A 21,741-nucleotide genomic window follows, 5' to 3' on the forward strand; every position below is an offset into this window, starting at 1 on the left:
ATGAGTAGCAAATAGAGTTGTGATGTTTTTGAGTAATCGCCTAAAAGCTAGGAAAGGGTACTTTTGTATAAGGTCTAGCCTCTCCGGTGATTTCAGAACAATGGCTCCTACAGTGATGGAGTTTTTGAGGGGCTTTAAATATTTTTAATTGAGGAAAACAGATTCCAATACTTGGAATTGTTGTCTTCACAGATCCCTTCATGCTGGTATTTTTAACAGAAGAGTTGTGCTTAGTACAATGATGAAACCATGCATGCCCACAAAGAGATTTTGGTGCCCTTGCAATAAAGTTCAAAGTCAACCATAATCCAGGTGGGTTAGCCAAAATCAGCTGCTATAAAGCAGTCATTATGCCAGTGTAACATGGAAAGGTGTGGGTGCTTCACATACCTGAATATCAGGCTCAGAGTTCAGTGAGAAGGGCATTAAAATGAAGGCATTGAGAAACCAGCAGACTGTTGAAAATTTGGCTGTCAACTGCTTTAACTACTATAACTCCTATAAAATAATACTTGTATGGTAGATCACAACAGACACTGGCTGAAATAAATTTTCAGCAATATAGACATCTTTTAGTAACTCAATATCTCAAACTGAATGAGACCATAAAAAGCAGATTTGCATTTAAAACACTGTACATTTCATGTGTATGACAAAGAAGATTCTTCAGGATTAACATAGCACAGAAAACATTCACTGTCATTTAAAATAATGGATTAAATTCTGGTTTTAGATACTGGCACATATAGATTAATTCAGTGACTTAATTAAATCATTTAGCAAAACAAAAAAAAAACCAAAAAAACCTCCGAAAAACCCAAAACCTTTTATTTTCTCTCCACTGCTCAAAACACTGTACAAATTTAGAGTGATATTTGAAATCCGTGCCTGTCAGCTGAGGGCTGCCTAGTGATTTGTAAATATCCATACTTGGTAAAGAAACAGTGGTCCATTGATAATACAGAACAAGTGTACTCATTAATGACATCACCATGTCATAGGGTCATCTCCACCTGTTTGTAACCCATATAGCAAAGTTGTAACTTTTTGACCTATTTACCTTCACTGACATTTGAAAACCTATTAGTCAAAAGGCTTAGAGAAATCAAGGTCTCTGAAGGGCTTGGAGATATGTTAATCCCTGACAATCACACCTGCTTTGGCAACTGTAATAACTGATTGTCTATGCAGCTTGGCTGATGGCTTTCGGGTGCTCCTTTCACTAGGAAGAAGGTCAGCTGGGTGACAAGGGGCTGGTTCCTGCCTGTGTGGCATTCCCATTTGCTTCAGAAGGTTATTTGGTAGTAAAAAAATCTGACTCCAGCAAATGACCCATTTATAATTTGCTTGAACCATGTGCTAAAGATCATATCTGGGACAGTGATGGTGGTCCTTCAGAACAAAGAAGCAGGTAGAAAAATACCCTCAAATATCTTACCCAAAGCAGAATGTAGTTCTTCAGCTCCATTTAAAACAGGCAAATTGTCACCAGATACACTTGTAAATATTACTGGGGAAGCTGTCTGAATGCTGGAAAACATTTCAGCTGAACCTTCATAAAAATCATTGTCTGATTCCATTGAATTCCAAGGGGGAGAAGAAGGTTTGATATTTTCATTTATTGTATATGGTTCCAAAGAATCAAGCAGATACTATAAATTAGAAAAATAAAAAGAAATCACTAACCTAGTCATCACTAAATCATATAATTAAATTTATATATAATATAGAAATAATACTTGTGTTTTTGTGCGTGCATATAGATACTGTATAAATGTTGGCATCAAACATTACTGATCAATAGAATAATTTTTAAAATATAGTCTTTGTCATAAAAACGTTCAGCTGCCAGCAGCCTACAACATTTTATTCCAGTTATTGTTTAATCAAACACCACTTCTTAAAAAAATTCTTAAAATATGTATCTTATATTAAGGTGGCAATTTTAAAGTAAGGTCTTTAATTTTAAAGCTGTCTCTTTGGAGCTATATTGAATAGATATACATTTGAACTTGGGAGATCTTATTTATTAACATATTTATTTATTTATTTATTATTTATTATATTTATTAACACTAAGTATATCCTGAAAGAAGGCAGCAGGCACTGAAAACAAGAGGACTTCAGATGGCCCTTCCAGTCCCTCAGGTAAAGGATTAGCAGGCTGAATAAATCTCTGTGAGGGAATAAGAGGAGAGGGCAAAAAACAGAAGTTAATAAAATAAAGGAGAGAGAAAAAGAGAAAAATAAGGGTGTAGATATGTGAAAAGGGAGAGTGAAAGGGAGGCAAGTGATAGAGGGGCCCGTAGGACAGAAGACGCAAAGAACAAATGTTGGAAAGGGATGGTAGCAGATAAAAGTGGACCAAGAACAACAAAGAGAAGAGAAACAAAAACTGAAAAGAGAGAGCGGCTAGAGCATAGGTACAAAATGGTGTGCTAGCACCAGATCTTTGTGCCCCTGCAAAATCTGGGACCAAATCCAGGACTTGAGTAGCTCTGAATTGTTCTGCTGTCATCAGGAACACTCCCCACTCACACATATGGCCCATCTCATTGCCAGAAAGAGATGCTTTTGCAGTGATGTAACTAATACACATTAGTCCTTTCCATGTGGACTCTGGGTAGAAAGGGCAAAGCCACTTTTTTACTCCTTTAACATGAGGTACATTATACAGGCACAGCTAGAGCATCAATCTCCCCTAGGTACCAAGAGGTAAAAACTGTGTATGACTGATCTTCACCATCATTTTATAGCAAAATAATAGGCCACATGGAAAAACTTTTTGCTTATGAGGATTTTCCACATACAAGATAACTGATTATTGAGTACCATTATCACTATGGGTCTGCCAGTTCAAGTCCTGTAGCTACTGTAAGCTGTGGTCAGTGCAGTTCTAGATAAAGATAAGGGGGTTTATGATTTACTTTAGTTTTTAATTAGAAAATTACATTCAGTAATTTATAATAAAGCAGCAATGACACTGCACTAAAACCACAAAAATTAGGAAATCTCATCACTAAAATATTTTTGCGCAGACTACTTCAATTTTTTGTATCCAGACTATGATACAATCTTTAATTACAGAATTATATACAGTAATTTCACGAATACAAGCCGCACCAATTTAACCAAAATTTTGGTGGAAACCCGGAAGTGCGGCCAATATTCTGGGGCGGCTAATACATTAACAAAATTCTAAAAGCTGCCAACACGGAAGTGAGAGCCCGCGGCAGCCCCAAGCCAAGCTGGAGCCCGGCCGGCCCCGGCTGAGGTGGGAAAGCCTGGCAGAGGCGGGGCCAGCAGTGTGGGGGGCGGGCGGCAGAGCCTGAGCCAGCAGGGCGGGGCAGGGGGGGCGGCAGAGCCCGGGCCAGCAGGGCGGGGGAGCCCGGGAGAACTGGGGCTAGGAGTGCAGGGGAGCATGGCAGAAGCAGGAAGGCCGGCGGGTGGGGCTGCCTGGCAGCAGGGGAAGCCCAGCAGAATCGGGGCCAGCAGCGTGGGGGAGCCCGGTGGTGCGGGGGCCTGCAGTGCCGGTCAGGGCGAGGAAACGCGGCGGTGGTGCAGACGGGAGGGGGCGGCCAGCGAGCCTGGCGGTGGCGGCAGCGGCTGGCCCGCCGGCAGGGCGAGTACGTTAACGCAGCGGCGGGGCGGTGCTGACGGGAGAGGGGGGCCAGTGAGCCCGGCGGCGGCTGCAGCACCACCCGGCCGGCCCCGTCAGCAACCATGAGCGGGCCAAGCCTGCCTGGCCCCGCCCCGAGCCAGTAAAGCCCGCTATGCCGCGATCCTGTTACTAATTGGCCAATTTGTGAAAGCTGCGCACGGATTCTCGCGACGAACGAAAGTGCGGCTAATATTCGGGGTGCGGCTTATCTATTGACAAAGACAGCAACATTGTCGAGGCACCGGGGGTGCGGCTTATAATCCGTGCGGCTTGTATTCGTGAAACTACTGTACTTTCCTTTTCCAGGGATGCCTGCCTGGTTTAATGAATGGATCTTTATCCTAATGTTTTTTCTCTTTGCTACTTATTTAACTTTTGACTCCAGGGCTCCATTTAATGTATATCATTCAACTTGAAAGTGAACTCCTTCCTTGAGCTCTACATCAAAAACTTAGATTCCAATTCAGATCCAGTGAAAGACATCACTGTCTGAAAAAATAAGGAGCTATGCAGACTTTGGGCACCTGTTTTCAAAATTCAGCCCAAAAAGCCCTGCCTCAGAAAGAATTCAATCCTGAGCTGAATGTCTGCTAGAGGTCTACAGTTCTGCACTGCATACTCAGAGCTGCTCCTATAAGCATGTAAAGCACATGAGCACCCAAAATCCAGAAGCTAGACTGATTGACAGCATGAGCCCCCTAAGAGATATGATCCCATAGATGTGCACAGATACCCTTACTATGCAACCACAGCATGGAGTTAAGGATGTAGCATCACACATGTGAATTTAAGAATACAAAAGGAGGCAGAAAGTCTAAGCCTGTCATCCTTGGTAGGAGACTCTTAACCAGCCTTTGAACGCTTCTGCTGAATTCACAGGGTTCGTACCCACGTCTTCCAGTGGTTTGGGTGAGAGGCTGTGTATCAGTCTAGGCACCCAAACCTTTACTCTTTAATAGTCTGGCCACCCTATGCCCCAAAGAACTCAAGGACTCAGAAGGACAAGACTGTGAGCTGTGGCTTCCTGCCTTCATCAGCTGGATCATTCTGCCAGAATGATTTATTTTTTCACGTTGTGGACACAGCATTATCAGAATGTTTTTGAAAGCCAGTCTGAGAAAGACAGTGGGCTGAGGAAGCTGGCTTTATAAAACATTGACAACTCATCTGTTGGAGCTAGTTCCACATTTTGTAAATATCAGATCTGGCAGAAAGCAAATTTAACTTAAAATCCATATTAAGAAAAAAAGAAAATAATACCTTATTTTTATCTCCAAGAATAGTGTTTTCCAGAGTGATGTGTGTTTCCTGCTCCTGTACTTTAATTCTGTACTGGGTAATGATTCCATTTGGCTGTTGTGGTTTCCTCCAAATAATTTTTATATATGTGGCTTCCACTTCTGCTAGTTGCAAATCTGATACAGCGCCTGGGACTAAACATTCAAAAAGAAATTTGAGTTCATTAAACACTTGTGGTTATTGCAAGGTTTTTCAGAACTGCATGCAAAGCACAAAAAGACAATCAAATTTCACATCCTTATCTTTTGAGTTGACCCTGTGCAGCGCAGAGACTTAGTTCACATGTTTTCTTAGTAAACAAGTTACGGTTCTAAAAATATGCGCACTTTTGTAAACACAGAAACATGTGCATGAGTATGGTCAGAGATTAAGTATGTAAACCAGGATAGCTCTGCTGAGGTGTACTTGATTGCAATCAAGTTATTTTTCTATTTTCTGATATGGAATCTTATGTATACTTGAAAATGAAAGACTAGCTCTAAAATCATGATGCTATACTAGAATAAAGTAAAAAGCTGGAAAAAAAATGATATAGCTTGTTAAATTCCCTTTTACAAAAGGTTTATATAATTTTTTTAAGTTTATATAATTTTAATTATATTATTTTTATATGTGTGTAATCATATATATATAAAATGTGTATCAACATGAATTATAGATAGAAATCATATAGATTATATAATTTCTTCATTAAACAATCAGTCTTAATTATATTGTAATTTCCATAGGACCACCAAGGATAAAACGCATTTCTATTCAATTGAATGATATTCAGGTTTGATACAGAAATATATTTTTTTCCTAATACACTTTAATAAAAGACAATTTTGAAATTAATTGCATAGGGAGGATTTTTAGATTTGACATTAAAATAAGACACTCCATGCTATGCTGAAGGAACCCCAAACCCACCAAAATTCTCTTTGGCTTCTGACAGCACATTTCAACATGAGATGAAAATGACTGACTGTACTCAGGTGAGTCATGTCTGGAAATTGTCTCTGACAACTGCCAAAAGCAGATCATTCAGGAAAGAACACAATAAATAAAGATAGGTGTTCCTCCCAGTGTTACACCTTGACAACAAACACTGCCAGTAATCCCTGTGGTAGATTTTCTAAATTTGTGTTGTGTGGCATAAATGTAAGACAGAAATAACCATCTGGAAACTGCCTCTCTATTACACACTAAATCTCAGTTTTTCCTCCTACATCCTCAAATGTTGACCAGAAATCCCACACAATCTCACATACACGTAAGATAAAACTGCATTTCCGTGCATCCAAGGACTCTAGCCCGATGAGTTGATTACTGGGGACCAGAATCCCAGAGCACAGAACCGGGGGCTCAGAGGCAGCACCAGGCACTCGACTGTACCGGGACAAGTCTCCAGTGCTGGGCTTGCCCTGGAGCTGGGAGGGTGGCTCCAGGGATAAGGATGGAGCCTTGGATTTGGTGGGAATGAGTCAAAGGAAAGCTTTGATCAGGAGCTGGGGGTTGAAGGAGCCAGCAGCGGGAATCTGCGCTGGTCTTTCTTTTCCTCTTGCTGCCATCTAATGGGGGATTGGGAGCCTGCAACTTAATTACTGTATCCAAATTTAACTATTTCCTTTTAGAAAGAAACTACATTTCTTTCACAATCTCTGAAGGCCTATGATAGCAGATAAATGTAGTGACAGAGCACAAACTTGACAAACACAAAGAAATAAATTATATAACAATATTCAGCTGATTTCTTTTATTTATTTTTTGTAATATTTTCTTATCTCTTGTAGTGCTTTTATATCCATTCTGTCCTTTGCAAAGCACCTTAAAGGTTCTGAAGGGAAAACTGAAACCCTTCATCACGTTCAATCAATTTGTTTTGCCTCTCTATGCTTACTTACCATCTGCAGGAGTGAAAACAGTAAGGTTGGTCTTTGGCCCCACCCCAGCACTTGTCTCAGCACCCACGTACACGTCGTATGTGGTAAAAGGCACAAGGTTACTAAACACAAACTTATGGTCTTTTGTACTGTTATCCAGAACATGACCTGGAATTGAAAACAAAGAGATTTTAGGTCTAAAACAGAAGCAGTTCCATGGCTACTTTCCAGTAGGATCAACAAATGAAAGGACAAATTTGTTTGGAGAAAAGCTAACCGGGAATCAACTTCAGTGGAATATGTGGGGAATAAAACAACAAACCAACTAACTAACCAAACAAGACACTTCAAGGAGGTGTGAGTTTTAAGAGGAAGAGATTAAAAAAATTACCTTACTTTTCCTGTATGGGCCCATAAAAACCTTATAATACAGTTTATGTCTTACTTAACTAGAGGCAGTTCTATAATTTCTGAGTTTAAAAAAAATTGCAAAAACATCAAAACAGTCTTAAAGAGTTGATTGCATACTGCATGCAAATGAAAATTCTCCAGAAATCTTTTACAGAAAGAGAAAAACGTAAAGGTAAGGTACAGAACACTTTGGATATATAAGCACAGCAATTCAGGTGTTCATAATCTGTTATCTCCTGAAAGATTGAGGAGAAGTTGATTTTCTCCACTCATAGGAATATCTAATGTGAATTTAACTTTATACTCTTCCTCATGATGCACTGACTTTTCCCTTAAAATTAATCTACAAACCTTTAGAACATATCATAGTAAAAAGGGATACATAATTCTGCTTTTGACCATCCATTTTTGATTGGCAGGCCCAGAATAATGTGTAAGGAAATAATCACAGAAAAATCAAAAGAAATGGTGACATCAACTCTGACTTACCAGATGGTCCATACAGCTCAACTCTGTAACTAAATTTCCCTGTTACTATGGTTGGTGGGTCCCACATTACTGAAAAAGACTTTGCTGTGATATTGCTCTTGGCAACATTCTGTGGTGGGTCTTCTGGAACTTAAACAATATTGGAAAAAGTCTTTGAACATAAAACACTTCATATTAGGATGTCTAAGAGCCCCATATCAGACAATTCATTTTAAACATAAACACGACGTATTCTGAAGGGAAGCCAAAAAAGTATATCATTGCAATTACTTAATTTTTGTTTTAAGGTAATTCTCAGGAAAGGTATCAAGAGTATTTACAATATGCAAATAATCTCTAAGAGACAAAGATGCAAAATAAACTCGAAATTAGCCCTGAAATCAATAGAAAATAAACTGACCAAAATTATGTTAGCCCTAGACAATACAGAAAACTAAGGCTGTTGAAGTTCTATCAAAGCAATTCAACTGAACATTTCTAGGAGGGAATTAAATTTCTTTTTATCTGAACAGTGCTATCTATTTTGTATGTACGAAAGGAAACCAAGTAACATCAAACCATGTCAAGCAAAAGAATTATGTACTGGCAAACAGAAAGCCAGAAAAACATTCCTGTGGAATGTCTTTTTTGTATAGCTCTATTAACAGTGTTTGCACTGCTGAAGTCATTATAAAAGTGCTGTTCATTGATCATTATTTTCAATTCCAACTTCTCAGTACATTTCAAGGAATCAAAAATCTACTCCACTTAGTACTTAAAAATTTCTTCAGCACTGAACAACTTTCTGCAATAGGCGCAGATTGGCAACACAAGTACGGGAGTTTTCTTTATTATTGTTTATTTCTCTACAAAGGCTAAAAAGCTTTAAGTGCATTTCTGTCTGCACAAAACACACACTGTTTGATTACTGTGCCTGACAGTTATCCCCTTCATCTTTACTTTCATTTCTTCTACCATTATTCTATTGTTTGCAGTTCTTAAATTGTCCTCAGTTTTGCATAAAATCTAACCTCTCCTGAGCATAATTTGGGTATCTTTGACTACTCACAATAGGTCACTCACTGTATATTATTAGATACATAAATATATATACATTTTCGAATTTTTCCATCAGGTATAACCAAGTAATCATGAAAATACAAAAGCATGATACAGATAAAGACAGGTAGGACAGAAATATCTTGCAGCAGAAAATGAAACTTATATTTTGAAATTTTTCACATAAATCTGAGAATTTTGTTGCCATTTTAAAGCCGTATTTAATGCACCTGACTCTGGTGTCCGGACGATTGCACTGTCAATGTAGCCTGCTTCAGTGGTAACTGCAGAGACTTCAAAGAGATAGGTGGTGTATGGTCTGAGGTTGGTCACAACAAAGCTGATAGGTTCACTCCAAACAGAGCTCATTTGACTTGGTGCCTCTGTACTTGGTGTCACTGTAGTCTGTGTAAGAATTGTGGATTTCCCAAAAGTAGTTGAAGGAGTGGTAGTACTCCACAAAAAAGATTCACTCTTATCCTATAAATACAAAGCATGAAACATTATAAGGTGCATCTATAACCGATAATTGTAAATATATGTAGATAAAAAGGCAGACCATCTTTGAAAAGAAAAATCCCTAAATTGGTTTTCCTTTTTGTACTTCAGTTTGAAGACTTAGGCAGACTGTGCTAGTGCATCCTGCTAGTGACAGTGTTATAGATTCCTGCCTTATTCAAAAAGGTCTCAAATCTGACTGAACGGAAGCATCTCTCTAGGATTCATTTATTTGTTCCCTTTTTCTATTTTCAGCATTCAGTCTCTCGCTTGAAAAGAAGCTCCCTAGCAAGGTCCTTTTGTATCCCATATATGTTGTATGTGTGTATGTGCATAGACATATATAACACATGTATATCCATCCATCATGGAAGAAAACAGACAGGAGTTTCTTAATCCATCATGTCAGGAGACAACTCTGAAAAATTACTAGGTATTGTGGTGACCAATGCTTATGATTCAGTAGGTAGCAGCTTGCCTTCTCAGTGCTGAATTAAATCATCCTGGTGTGAGGAACCTTTGCAATGCCTAAGATGATCTTCCAAATAAAAGCTGAAACCAAAGTTATGATAATGTATGTGATTTAAAACTTCACTTTTCATTAAAGCACTAAGAGTAGGAAATTGGAAAAAACAAAAAAAGATAAAAGAACAAAAAGTTTCATTACTTGACGTTTTGACATTTGAGTAATTGCAAAACTGTGCTCAAATAATAAATAAAAAGAGGAAAAAATTCCAGTAGAGAGAATTTTCTTCAAGAAATCACAAATGGATACAATGGTTGCAGGTTTGAATTCAACAATAAGAACAATTCAGACTACAGTCATATTTTTGAAAATCACTCTGCTGATCATGTTTGGGTTTTATTTTGATGTGAGGAGTATTTAAAAATATTGAAATGTGATACGCAGAATAAAGTACACTTTTAAAACATGAACAGCATTATGATACTATATAAAAAAGAAGGCATTAACAATACTATATGTCTGCACTGACCAAAACCCCCCTGTAAGTTCTTGTTTTTTTCTAATTGAATAGTGTGTTAAACAAAAAAAAAAAAAAAATTAAAAATGAAATCTGAAAAAACAGAAATTTTCTATTTAATGATATTCTGTAAGAGGGTGCCGAACTTAACTTTTCATAACATTTTTACTTTGATTAAACTGAACTTTTCAAGCAAGAGCATTCAATTTAAACTACTCTGAACAGAAAGGTTTTTCTTTATCCATTTTATCCTCCCTTGGGACTATGTTTGTAAGGTTTTTTGAATCTTTCTAAAAAGCAAGCCTCCACATATTTATGTCTCAAATTTTAAATGTAAAACTATATTCTGTAGGTTGAGTCTATTCATAATTTAATAGGTTCATAGCACTTACATTGCACTCTGGTAACCTTCCAGACAGAAGGTCCTCTACTTTAACCAAGACATCTTTCACTACAATTCCGCTTCTTGCATGCTTCACACTAATCTTGAAGCTAGTTATCTTTCCATTTGGTTGCCGAGGGAGAAACCAGATCAGATTTACAGCTGAAGAATTTAAGGCTTCAACTGTGAGATTCACTACTTTACCTGGAGCTTGAAAACAAAACAAACAAAAGCAGTGAGATAAACTTTTCTTCTCAGCAATGAAAAATAGCAAATACTTTTATTTAAATCTCTTTTCTAGCTTCCAAATTCTGAAGCAAGCACATAAAAATCATTCGCAAGCACATGTAAAGTAGTTGATATACAACCAGCTATTTTTAAATCTGGTTTAAATGATAAATATAATTATTTTGATCTCATAATATATATAAAGGAATTGATTTGGTCAACTTAAAAACATTCTCAGAAGCAAGTAATCTACTATTCAAGAAGTAGAAAAAATTTGGTCTTTTTTTTTTTTCTGGTTAAGAGAATATGATAACATTGTGTGTTTTACTCCACTTTATCTGTGTCACCTTTTCTGCTGCACACAGATGTTTGGTAGCTTTAGGTAGTTCAATTCAATTAGAATATTCACTATTACTGCAAAAATGCTGCTCTTTGTACCAGTGACAGTTTCTGTGGCCTGTTGTCACAGCATCAGTATTAATCACAGCACAAAGGAATCAGATGCAGCATCTAAATCAGATTTTCAATGCTATTTTACATGCTGAACTCTTCTGTAAATTAGAGCCCTGTAGCCCTGTCTTGCACTTGGCAGAGTCAGCAGCAGGTCCTGCAATAGCTGCCTTAGAAGGAAAGGCTTTTCATACTCTTTCTTAAAAAAAAGGCGTTCCATAATTAGAGATTTTCCACAGGTGAATTGAGACAGCTCCTCCAAACCTCATATTTAGTGCTTTCAGTCCTGCTAAATCACTTCTAGATCTTTCACCTCCTTTCCCTTCCTCCCAAACCACAACCTTTACATTTAAATAATTTGATCTTCTGGCTAACTTTCTCACTTAAAATTTCCCACCTTATATTGATTAAGATGTTTGGCTTTCCTTAGCCATTAAAGCAAAAATTAGAACAAAAGAACATTTTAGAAAGTAGAAGTATAAATGTTATACCAATGACACATAACTCATCTAGAATTTGAAGAAACCTTCCAATTACATTTATAATAAGACATTTTAAGTTTCATTAAAATGTAGACAGCATTGCTTCCAAAAGTAAAAAGCTCATGTAAGAGTATTCATATGGAGAAATGACAGTGCTATCCTCTGTTAAACATGAGTAAATAATAAAGCTCATAGAAATGAGATCTTTTGCCAGCAATAAAGTCCAAATAGTGAAGAATATAGATCCATGTGACAAGTTTACTACTCCTCCTTATATTCGGTTCATAAATTATTGCATTATTTGTGCAGAGTGATGATTTCTGCCATTAATTAAGATATCTCACTCTGCAGTTTGCACAGAAACAGAAAGCAGCCTAAACACAGATGGACAGCCACTGCCTTGGCAGCATAATTTCTGTATTCCATTGAGATTAATTCAAAAGTACACTGGTGTGAGCTTGTCAGCCAAAGCAGAACTGCTCCTGAAGCACGAGCAAGATCACAAACACTAAATTAGTAAATATTGTGCAAACTCAGACTCATTTTTTTTTAATCTTCAAATCCACTAACTCAAATTTTCATTTCATACTTTTTTTTTTACCTAAACATTTAATAAGGTACATTTTGTGCTGAGTTTCTTAGGACCCATCACTAAAGAAATACAGATTGACTGTAGCAGACAGTGGCAGAGATGATCCCACAACAAAGTCTGTGTCCTAGAACTGTTCCAGGCAACAGCAGATGGATCCACTGGATAGGTAGCTCTGCTGTGCTGTGACCTTGCTTTCTGGAAGCTGCCTACCTAGAAACAGCTACAGGAAAACTCCAAGAAAAACAGGCTTTGTGTACAACAAACACCCCTATGGGCACATCCTAAATGTTGTTGTTAGCAAATAAAACAAAATGAACCTTTGTCACTGAGTGACAAAATAAGAATAAGGATTTTGTTCTAAATGAATTGGAATTTGTTCAAGTACGAAATTTATCATGGAAATTTATTTGAACAAATTAGAGTAGCTTTAATCAAAATAATTAACAGCTTTATTAAATTTACCACTTTCTGCAGTCTGAAAAAGGAAAGGATCGCTAAATACTCCAATACCAGCACTGTTCTCAGCAGCAACCTACAGGAAAAAAATAAAGAATCCACATTAGAAAATCTGCAGTATATACCGTTTCAGACAATATGAAAATCCTAAGGATACACAGAGATACAGCTTTTAGCTTTAAAACTATAAATACACAAATGAACATACCCTTTGTAGTTGTGTTGTATAATTTATACTCAACATTTAATTGTAAAAAATAAAAGGGAAAAAGTATGTAACAACATAAGAAATTGAGAAAACCACATGTTCATATCCACATATCAAAAGAGGATCCCTATTTTATGAGACCTTATTTTATGCAAAAATCAACAGCAAGAATAACATCACTAACACTCCTTTTTTCTTTCCACGGTACACTTAAATCAGATTCTGCATTCCTATTTTATTTACTATAACTTAAAAGGGTAAAAAGGAGAGCAAGTTCCCTTTCATTTCTCTCTCTCCTGTAGGTTAGCAGGTCAACCTTCCCCCAAGCAGAAACTCAAGGGAAGGATGTCTTTTTGTAGAAAAGCGAGAGGTAAGGGGACTGTAGATGCACTTTATGATGGAGATGCTTCAGTGCTCTCAATCATGGAAGAGTCTTCCCACAGAAGAGCGACATATCAAGACTTTAGTAGAATTTATGGAGATACACAAAACAAATGCCATTAGCTCTGCAATATAGGGTTTGGGGGCAATTCAACTCAGTGATGGGCCATGGTGTCCAGTACTTACAAAGAGAGAAGGAAGTCTAACTTCTTATTTTGAAAAGAAGTAAAAGGGACAACAAAAAGTTGAGTAAAATTCCAACAATGAGGGTGAGAGGTGTGGGAAAGAAGGAGCAAAGTGAAAAGCTCTCCAGCAAGGTTATAGGTGGCAATGGAAACACAGGGTGAGAAGGGGCAGGTGTGCAGAACGAAGTGTGGAGCACTGCGGAAGTGACAGACAGCACACAGAGGGTAACAAAGGCAAAAGAAAACAGAAGCCCTCAGGTCAGATAGGGAAACTTGTTCTAATCACTTCTTGGCACTAAACAGTGCATTTTTCAAAGACTGTGAAGATTAAAAAAAGGACAAAGCTACAACAGACAAACACAGTAAAGGAATACAAGGTGGTATCAAAGACTTAATCTAGGATGTCAAGACAAGCTGGCTAGCTCCTTCCTAAGCCACACAAACGCATGTACACCCACCTCATGACTACAGCCAACCCTACCTACTTATGCTTCACAGGGACAATGACTTGAAGTATCCTCAGGCATTGATGAATTCTACAGTAATTGCAATAGCTGAAGAAATTGACTGGAGATCTTCAGGGGTTTGACAGGCAGTCAGGAAATTCTGACAGTATTTAAATTACATTATGTAAATCTTAAGCTATGTCCTCACCTAAACATTATTTTTATTACCTCATCTCAAGGCAGTTATTGTAGAAAGAACTCAGAAACAAAACTAGCGTTAAGATAGACATGGAAATTCCTACCTCATACATGCAGCTTCAATATAACTGAATGGAAAGACGCAAACCAACACATAATTTAATTTAATTCTTGATATTGAAAAGAGGAACCTCTACAAGGTTATTATGAAAGAGTAAAATAGGCAAAGAATTGCTTGGCAAATACTGCCAAGAGAGTAGCAATTAATTTCTGTCCACATTAAGTCTTCTATTGTTGAAGAGTTCAGAGATGGATCAGGAGTGCCTAATCTCAATGCAAACAAGTTCCATACATGGAAGACATGCTTTTTTTGGATGTGACTGAGATGATTTAGTAATCTACATGTAATATGCAAAGCACTTCAGTCATTTGAGAGATTAAATCTCAATGAAGATAAGGAAGGATTTAGATGTTCCCAAAAATTCTACCCTTTGTTTTTTACGTTTTACCAAAAAAAGCCATGTTAATACAAATATCAGTAGAGGAAGGTACATTTCAGTGCAAGTTTGACTGGAACATTTTTAAGTAGATTTAAAAAACACTGCTCAAATAAACTCAACTAAACAAATACCTTGCTAATATATTTTGTTATATGACAACAATAAATAACATGATCCCTCAGAAAACTCTACAAGAACCTAAAATAAATTCACACAATTTACAATAAATCAGAATTGAAAATACTAAGAGGCATTTGTAAAGTTTTTACCATAATTTCATAAGTTGTTCCAGGGTTAAGACTGGTGAGAAGAACTTCCAAACTATCTGGCTTTGTTGTGACCTGTGTGTAAGCTGTTTGCATCCATGGGCAGACTTCTTTATATTTAACAACATAGGAGAGAATTCTCCCATTTGGATAGAGTGGTGTGTTCCATGACAGCAGAATCCCAGCAGAACCCACTCTTTCACCTGCAAGGAACACAGGTGGTCCAGGATCTAAAAAAAAATTTTTAAAAGTTATATATATTCACACACACAACATACACACACACAAGCACATACACATAAAAAAAGTTTTAATTAAGATTCATGAGAGTGGAGACACATTCACAGATTCTATAGAGAAATTAAATCATCTACCAGCATAATCTCATAAACCTACTGAAAACTGATGCACTTCTGAATTTTTTTTTTTTTTTCTGGCTAGAGTCCTGTTCGAAATTCTTAGGTTAATTTTGGAGCACCAGAAACATTCTTCCATAAGAATGTAAATAATGTATTGTTCAAGATCTTTGTTTAAAAAATAGTTCAATGCCAGTTTGACATTTGACATTCTAGCACTCAAAGTGTACTCTCTTAAAAAGCACATCTGCTTTGGCTAAATTGTTTTGGAAATAAGCTCTGAACATTTTTTATGTACCACTATAGATATAAACCAGAGCCTGCATATTATTACATTATGCAATAGCAAATTTTTCAAAAGCTTGTAAATTCTTAAGCTCTCATAGAACACTTCAGATTCAGTGTATTTTTAAATGGCTAAAGAAGATGAAAAATTTTAATGACTGTATAAAGCTAAACTATAAGATTATAATCTCTTCAACATTACTATGCATATAATAAACATAAGAAAGTATAGTTTAAAAAATTAACACATTTCACCAGTCATTTTTAACTCACTTGTCACATTTGTTGTCACAGTTCTACTTGCAGGTGAACTATAGACTGAAGAAGAAACTGCAGAAACTGTAACATTGTATGTTGTTCCAGGAATAGTATTGGAAAAATCAGCCTAAAACAGGACATGGATTTTATTTAAGCCTTTTATGAAGAATCACAAAAATGAACCTCCACCCCTCAAAAACTAAACAAAACAAGCAAACAGGAAAAAACTCTACAAAACAAAGCACAAAAAACCCCAGAAAATTTTGAGCAATTAATTACTAAAAGTAGTTGTTTATACCTGTTACTTGCAGTATTTTGCTGCCAGATACCTTCATAAGTTGTGCACAACATTCAATATTAAGGAACAACAAAAGTAACTATTAATTTTATCCCAGAGTCCCCTATCAATGTATCTATAGAGGTTTTTTGGTATTACCATTATCAAAGTAAATATGAAGCATTATAAAACTCTTTTTGAAAGAATGAACAAAAGAGTAACCTGAAAAACAAGGTTTTGACCCTTATACTAACCCATCCTTTTCAGTAAACATAATTGCTAACATTTTTAACAAGAAATAATCTAAAATACCTGTATCTTTGCAGCTCCAACGAAAAATAAAAGCAAAATATCCAGAACAACCATTATTTCTGTTAATATTATATGTCCCAGACAGCAGAATCAAAAAGTGCTCCTATATCTTTTTGATGGCTTAGCAGTGAAATGTTGCCTGCATTAATGATTTAAGCAGAGATCTTCCTGGCAAGTACACAATTAATGAGTCTGTACTACTCAATAGCTCTGCCCTTCCCTTGATAAACTATTCATGAATCCTTGGATGACGGTCTGCGTCCTTCTAGTAGACTTTATAAAACAGTAAGTTCACTACCTGTTGTTAGGTAGCAAACTGTGCATGCTGAAATTTGCTGCCACTTCACCAATTTTTCATTCATACTTTCAAATTCACATATGCATTAAACAGCTAAGGAGGAAAGCTTGAATTCCTCATCAGCACAGCGCATAAGGAAAAGCTGGCCCTGCAAGTCCTGTAATAAAAGCACTTACTTGATACTCCCTAAGTCCAAGATCTAGGATAACAACAGAAGCATGATCAGGAACAAGATCCACATGAAATCTGTCTACAAGTCCATACGGCAGTCTCCAATACAGTGAAAAATAATATGATGAAACATTGAAGAATTTAAGACCTTCTGGTTTTGCAGGTTCTGAAAGAGAATTGTGGAATAAAAGACATTAACTTAAATAAATCCATTTAAAATATATTAGCAGTTACAACTGAATAGAAAAGCATCCAAGAAGTGTTTACTTGCTATACAAAGGATTAGCCTGCGTATGGCAGTATGTGATCCTACAGTTGCTGCACTACTTCTGGGATTAGGCTGATGGCCTCCCAGCCATGCTGGGATGCTCATTCACAGACAGCAAGCTCAAGTGTCTCTGCACAGTGCTCAGTCAAAAAAATCTCTGCACAGTCCTGGGGTTTCTGCTGCCCTCAACCTTAAAGTTAACACTACCGCTGACATAACTACTGCTACAGTTGAAATTCAAGATATAGCTGGTGTTTGTTCTGCTGCTAGCCACAGGGTTGGTAACTCTTTTATACATTTCATGTAGTTGGAATCCCAGTAATTCCATTAACTCTGTTCATTAAGATCCCAAAATTTGGGTAGTCTACTCCTTTTATTGAAGCCAAATTTTCACCTGTTCAAGTCACAACATCTAATTTCCTCTGTTTTTAAATGTACCTTTAAATGTGCATTATTCACTCTAAGCCTAATAGTGAATCAGGTTTTAAATTCTTCAGTGGGTCATCAAAATGTTATCTGCATATAAGACTATGTGATTCATTCAGCTGTACAATTTCTAGCCATGTTCATCTGTTTTCTTTCTACTTTCTTTCTACTTTGGAACTCATGTACAACTACCAGTTCTCCCCATGTTCCTCTCTCAGAATAAGCCCAGTCAGTGATGCTCTTTGTCTCATTTCAGTTTCACCCTTGCTCTCAATCCTCTGTCTGCCTTCCTAATATGATTCTTCTGAATTCAGACTAAATCTTCTAGTAGTTTATTAGTATCATACTGTGCAGTCTGATATGTATAGTTTTAACTCTGAAAGATTTCCATCCCTTTCTTATTTGCTGTAAATCTGCTAAGATTATGTATCTTTGATTAATTCTTTACACACACTAAGCAAAGCTGCAGAATTGCTTCCAACAGATACCTCCAGTTCTGTTATCAAATAATCTGAATATGAATATATCCAAATACTGATTTTAGATTTTACATTCCATCTGCATTTGTCTCATATGCATGATTTTTAACTCATGGTTTTATTTTGATACTAACAAACCAAAAAAAATGAATAATATATGTGGAGGTATGCAAGTATGCAAATTTAACTGAGAGCGTAGGTTCTACCTTTTAGTATACTCTTATAGATTTTGAGTCCTACTGCTCTCATCAGTCCTATTATATACATGGATCTCAATTCCATTTAAGCTGGATTTTATGTTTTTAGAGGTACAGATCCACAATAAATTTCTGAGGATAGTTTGCAATCTAAAGCTTTAATTCTATAAACATTTATAAACCTGTTTAACTTCACTCATTGTTAAAAAAAACCAGCAACAAAAACTACTGAAATAATTGTAAGGTAAAGTTAAGCTTGTGTGTAACTCTTTGCAGGATAAGATCTGAAATACTAAAAACTGTGAAAAGAAATGCAGCACAGCTAAAGACATTATGTTTCTCACAGGTATCACTACATGCAAGTCGAATAGGGTATAAGTAATATATGCCCACAATTACTCCAAACTATTACATGGAAGATCTCTTGAAATTTCGAGGTTATTCTACAAAGTGAGGTGTACACAGATAAACATGCATTGATAGGGAAAATTACCATTCACTGGCAGAGCAAGCAGGAAACCATACAGACCTGACACAAATTCAAGGAAAGCAGAAGCTCCTTCAATATTTCCTTTTAGTCTTTTCAGTGTGAAATTATAAGTGGCCCCAGCAGTCAGGCCTGTAACACTGAAGTCAGTCACTGTTCCTTGAATTGTGAACTTTTTTATAAAGGTGTTGTTCGATAAAGATGCATTATAAGAAGTGAAGTTAGTCTTGGTTGGATTCCACTTTACAGTTGCAGAGGAAGTATTTACCATTTTTAATGTCAGACCACATATCCCAGCAGGTTCTATGGTAAAAATTATTGAGATTAATAAAGAAAAAAATAATCCCTTGTATTTAGAACATAAGAAAATAACAGCTTTTAAAAATAAATGGTTTTTACTTAAATGAATGTTTTGAGACTTCAAAACATCACAAAATATGTATACAAATTTTAGAACTCTTTGTATCGATAAACAGAAAGCAGTACCATTATGTAGCACAAGGGATGTACCTCCTGTGTGCATTATGAAATTTATGGAAGAAAATTACAATTTTATCAGGGCTTCTCTAAGAACAGTGATATTGCTCACTGGTAAAACAGGATGAGAATGGAACACTTTGTAAGCAGAAGTAGAGTTTTAGTCACTCAAAGGCTTTTTAAAATACATCATATGCCACATAATTTTAGAAAACTGTTCATCTGCTCACTTAGAGATGCAGTAAATAGCATAGTCTCAGTAATTATCCTTTTTTTTCCCTTTTTAAATAGTATTTTTTAAATTATATTAAGGTTCCTAAAATCACAAGTAATTCACTAATAGCACCTCCATTAATCTGTGCAGCACAGCTGCTTGGGAACAAAAATTGTTTCTGTTCTTCCTAAAAAGAGAATCTCTCACATAATTGCTTTAATTTGCTTGAAGCTTTATGAAAAACACTAATTAACATATGCCTGTTACTCAGCATGAAAAAATCCTAAGAGTTTAGCACTAAAATTATAAACTTTCCATAATCTAGGCATAGTCAGCACCCATCCACAATTCTCTTAAAAATATTTACCTGAGGAAAAAAAGCATGTGCAGAGCCTTCTTGACTTTTAAGTTAAGGATTTATAATCCAAACAAGCCACAGAATATCCATCAAAGAAGAGAGGAGGTCTATGATATGCATGTGTATAAATCCTGGTTAATTTTCTGATTACAACTAGTTGCTCTTTATCTGCTTTAGCAGTCCAGAACTCAATATAAACCTTATTTTTAAAATTTATGCCACAAATAAATTTCCCTCCTTCTTATGTTGTATCACAGGAACTTGGAAAACGCATGTTTGCTCAGAGACAGAAAATTAGTGCAGATACTGGTTTCTGGACCTTGTTAAGCTCTCTGAAGCACAGTTCCTCTTACTGTCTTAAACAGTGTGTGTCCTTGCACAGAAGCAATAATCCAATCTGAGACCATGGGCTTGCAAGAATTTAGGAGATACAGAAACAGTTGAAAACAAAATGCAAGGTAATTATTAAAGTATAGGAAGCTATTCTGGCAAGATCTTACTTTGTTAGAGCTGAAAACTTTTTTCAAAGAGCTATTTTCAGCCATGACTAGACTCCTCAACCTCAAAGTGTGAGTTATGTGCAAGGCTCCTATTTAAAGAACTATCACAAGAAGAAGCACGAGATTGCTTCCAAAGCTGAAGTTTCATTTTGAACTCCGTGACCTTTTTGAGTTACTTACAAACAATTATTTAAATGTCCCTGAACATTTACAAAAAGAAAATTTATAAGGTATTTCCTTACTTGTTATGACTTTTTTCTCCACAGCCACAGAGGACTCCAAGCCTTTAATTGTCCTTAACTGAAAAATGTATTCTGTCCCAGGGGTCAGGTTTTTCACTACAGCTCTGTTGTCATAAACAGTTCTGGTAAGCAGCTTTTCATTATTCATCAGACAATATGAAAGCTATCAAAGCAAAAGAATTCCTTTAATTAGATTATTTAGTTCATAAAAGTAATTCTCAGAGTTTGCAACTACCAGTTAGTCTAAAAATATTTAAAATATTTTCCACATTTTAAATACAAAAAGAATCAAGGAGCTTTATATTATTTTCCACGAATGTGAAACTCCATCACTCCTTACTAGCCCAGCAGTGAAAGCAATTACAGTAATTTCACGATTATAAGATGCACCTGATTGTAAGTCCCATGTTACAATACAGAATGTGATAAAAGGTATCTATTCTATCACCATCTGTTGAGGGTGGGGGCAGTGATCCTTATCTCAATGGCAGATATTCTGCTAATGGGACATCCATTGAAACCAGGCAGGGCAGTGTTCTTTATCTTTTCACAACCCATCCCTCCTCCAGCTACTCATTTTCTGCTAATGGCCCATTGAGTCCCACTGTGGGACTGATAAAATTACTGCGTCCCATTGGAAGTTGCTCCAGCCAGGGGGAAGAGTCCAACATTTCTTACCAAGATAAAAACAGAGGTTTTGGGACACTAAGGGAGCCCCTATCTCCACTGGACTCCAGAGGAAAACCGGATTTCTCCACATCACCACTGGACCTCCGGAGGGAAACTGCACCTTCTACAGGAGCACTGCTCCAACCGAATCACATCTGTCACTGCAGGAGGATGCAGCCACCATTTAATGGGACTGCTACCAACACCCTGCCTGATGGGGTGTCAGGTTGTACTCTGACTTTGTCAGGGTTTGGAGTTTGTTTCTTTGTAGTACTGTATTTCTATTTTAATTTCCCTAGTAAAGAACTGTTATTCCTAATTCCCATATCTTTGCCTGAAAGCCCCTTGATTTCAAAATTGTAATAATTTGGAGGGAGGGACTTTACATTCTCCATTTGAAAGAGAAGTTCCTGCCTTTCTCAGCAGACACCTGTCCTCCAAACTAAAAC

The 21,741-nt window shown here is 36.7% G+C and overlaps 1 protein-coding gene across 1 annotated transcript in view; it reads right to left on the reverse strand.

Annotated features, from left to right (window-relative positions):
* The window catches only part of PTPRQ (protein tyrosine phosphatase receptor type Q), a 124,999-nt gene that overhangs the window by 85,961 nt on the left and 17,297 nt on the right, over positions 1-21,741 (reverse strand). The window contains exons 16-27 of the mRNA XM_042779219.1: positions 20,624-20,786; positions 18,875-19,135; positions 16,981-17,141; positions 15,933-16,044; positions 15,022-15,248; positions 12,841-12,910; positions 10,637-10,836; positions 8,994-9,243; positions 7,726-7,854; positions 6,847-6,993; positions 4,922-5,094; positions 1,439-1,652 (exon numbers count right to left, since the gene is read on the reverse strand). Coding sequence (XP_042635153.1) covers positions 1,439-1,652; positions 4,922-5,094; positions 6,847-6,993; positions 7,726-7,854; positions 8,994-9,243; positions 10,637-10,836; positions 12,841-12,910; positions 15,022-15,248; positions 15,933-16,044; positions 16,981-17,141; positions 18,875-19,135; positions 20,624-20,786 — 2,107 coding nt within the window. The remainder of the gene's footprint in view (positions 1-1,438; positions 1,653-4,921; positions 5,095-6,846; positions 6,994-7,725; positions 7,855-8,993; positions 9,244-10,636; positions 10,837-12,840; positions 12,911-15,021; positions 15,249-15,932; positions 16,045-16,980; positions 17,142-18,874; positions 19,136-20,623; positions 20,787-21,741) is intronic.

The sequence above is a fragment of the Catharus ustulatus genome, chromosome 4 (assembly GCF_009819885.2).
Source record: "Catharus ustulatus isolate bCatUst1 chromosome 4, bCatUst1.pri.v2, whole genome shotgun sequence".
Classification (NCBI taxonomy): domain Eukaryota; kingdom Metazoa; phylum Chordata; class Aves; order Passeriformes; family Turdidae; genus Catharus; species Catharus ustulatus.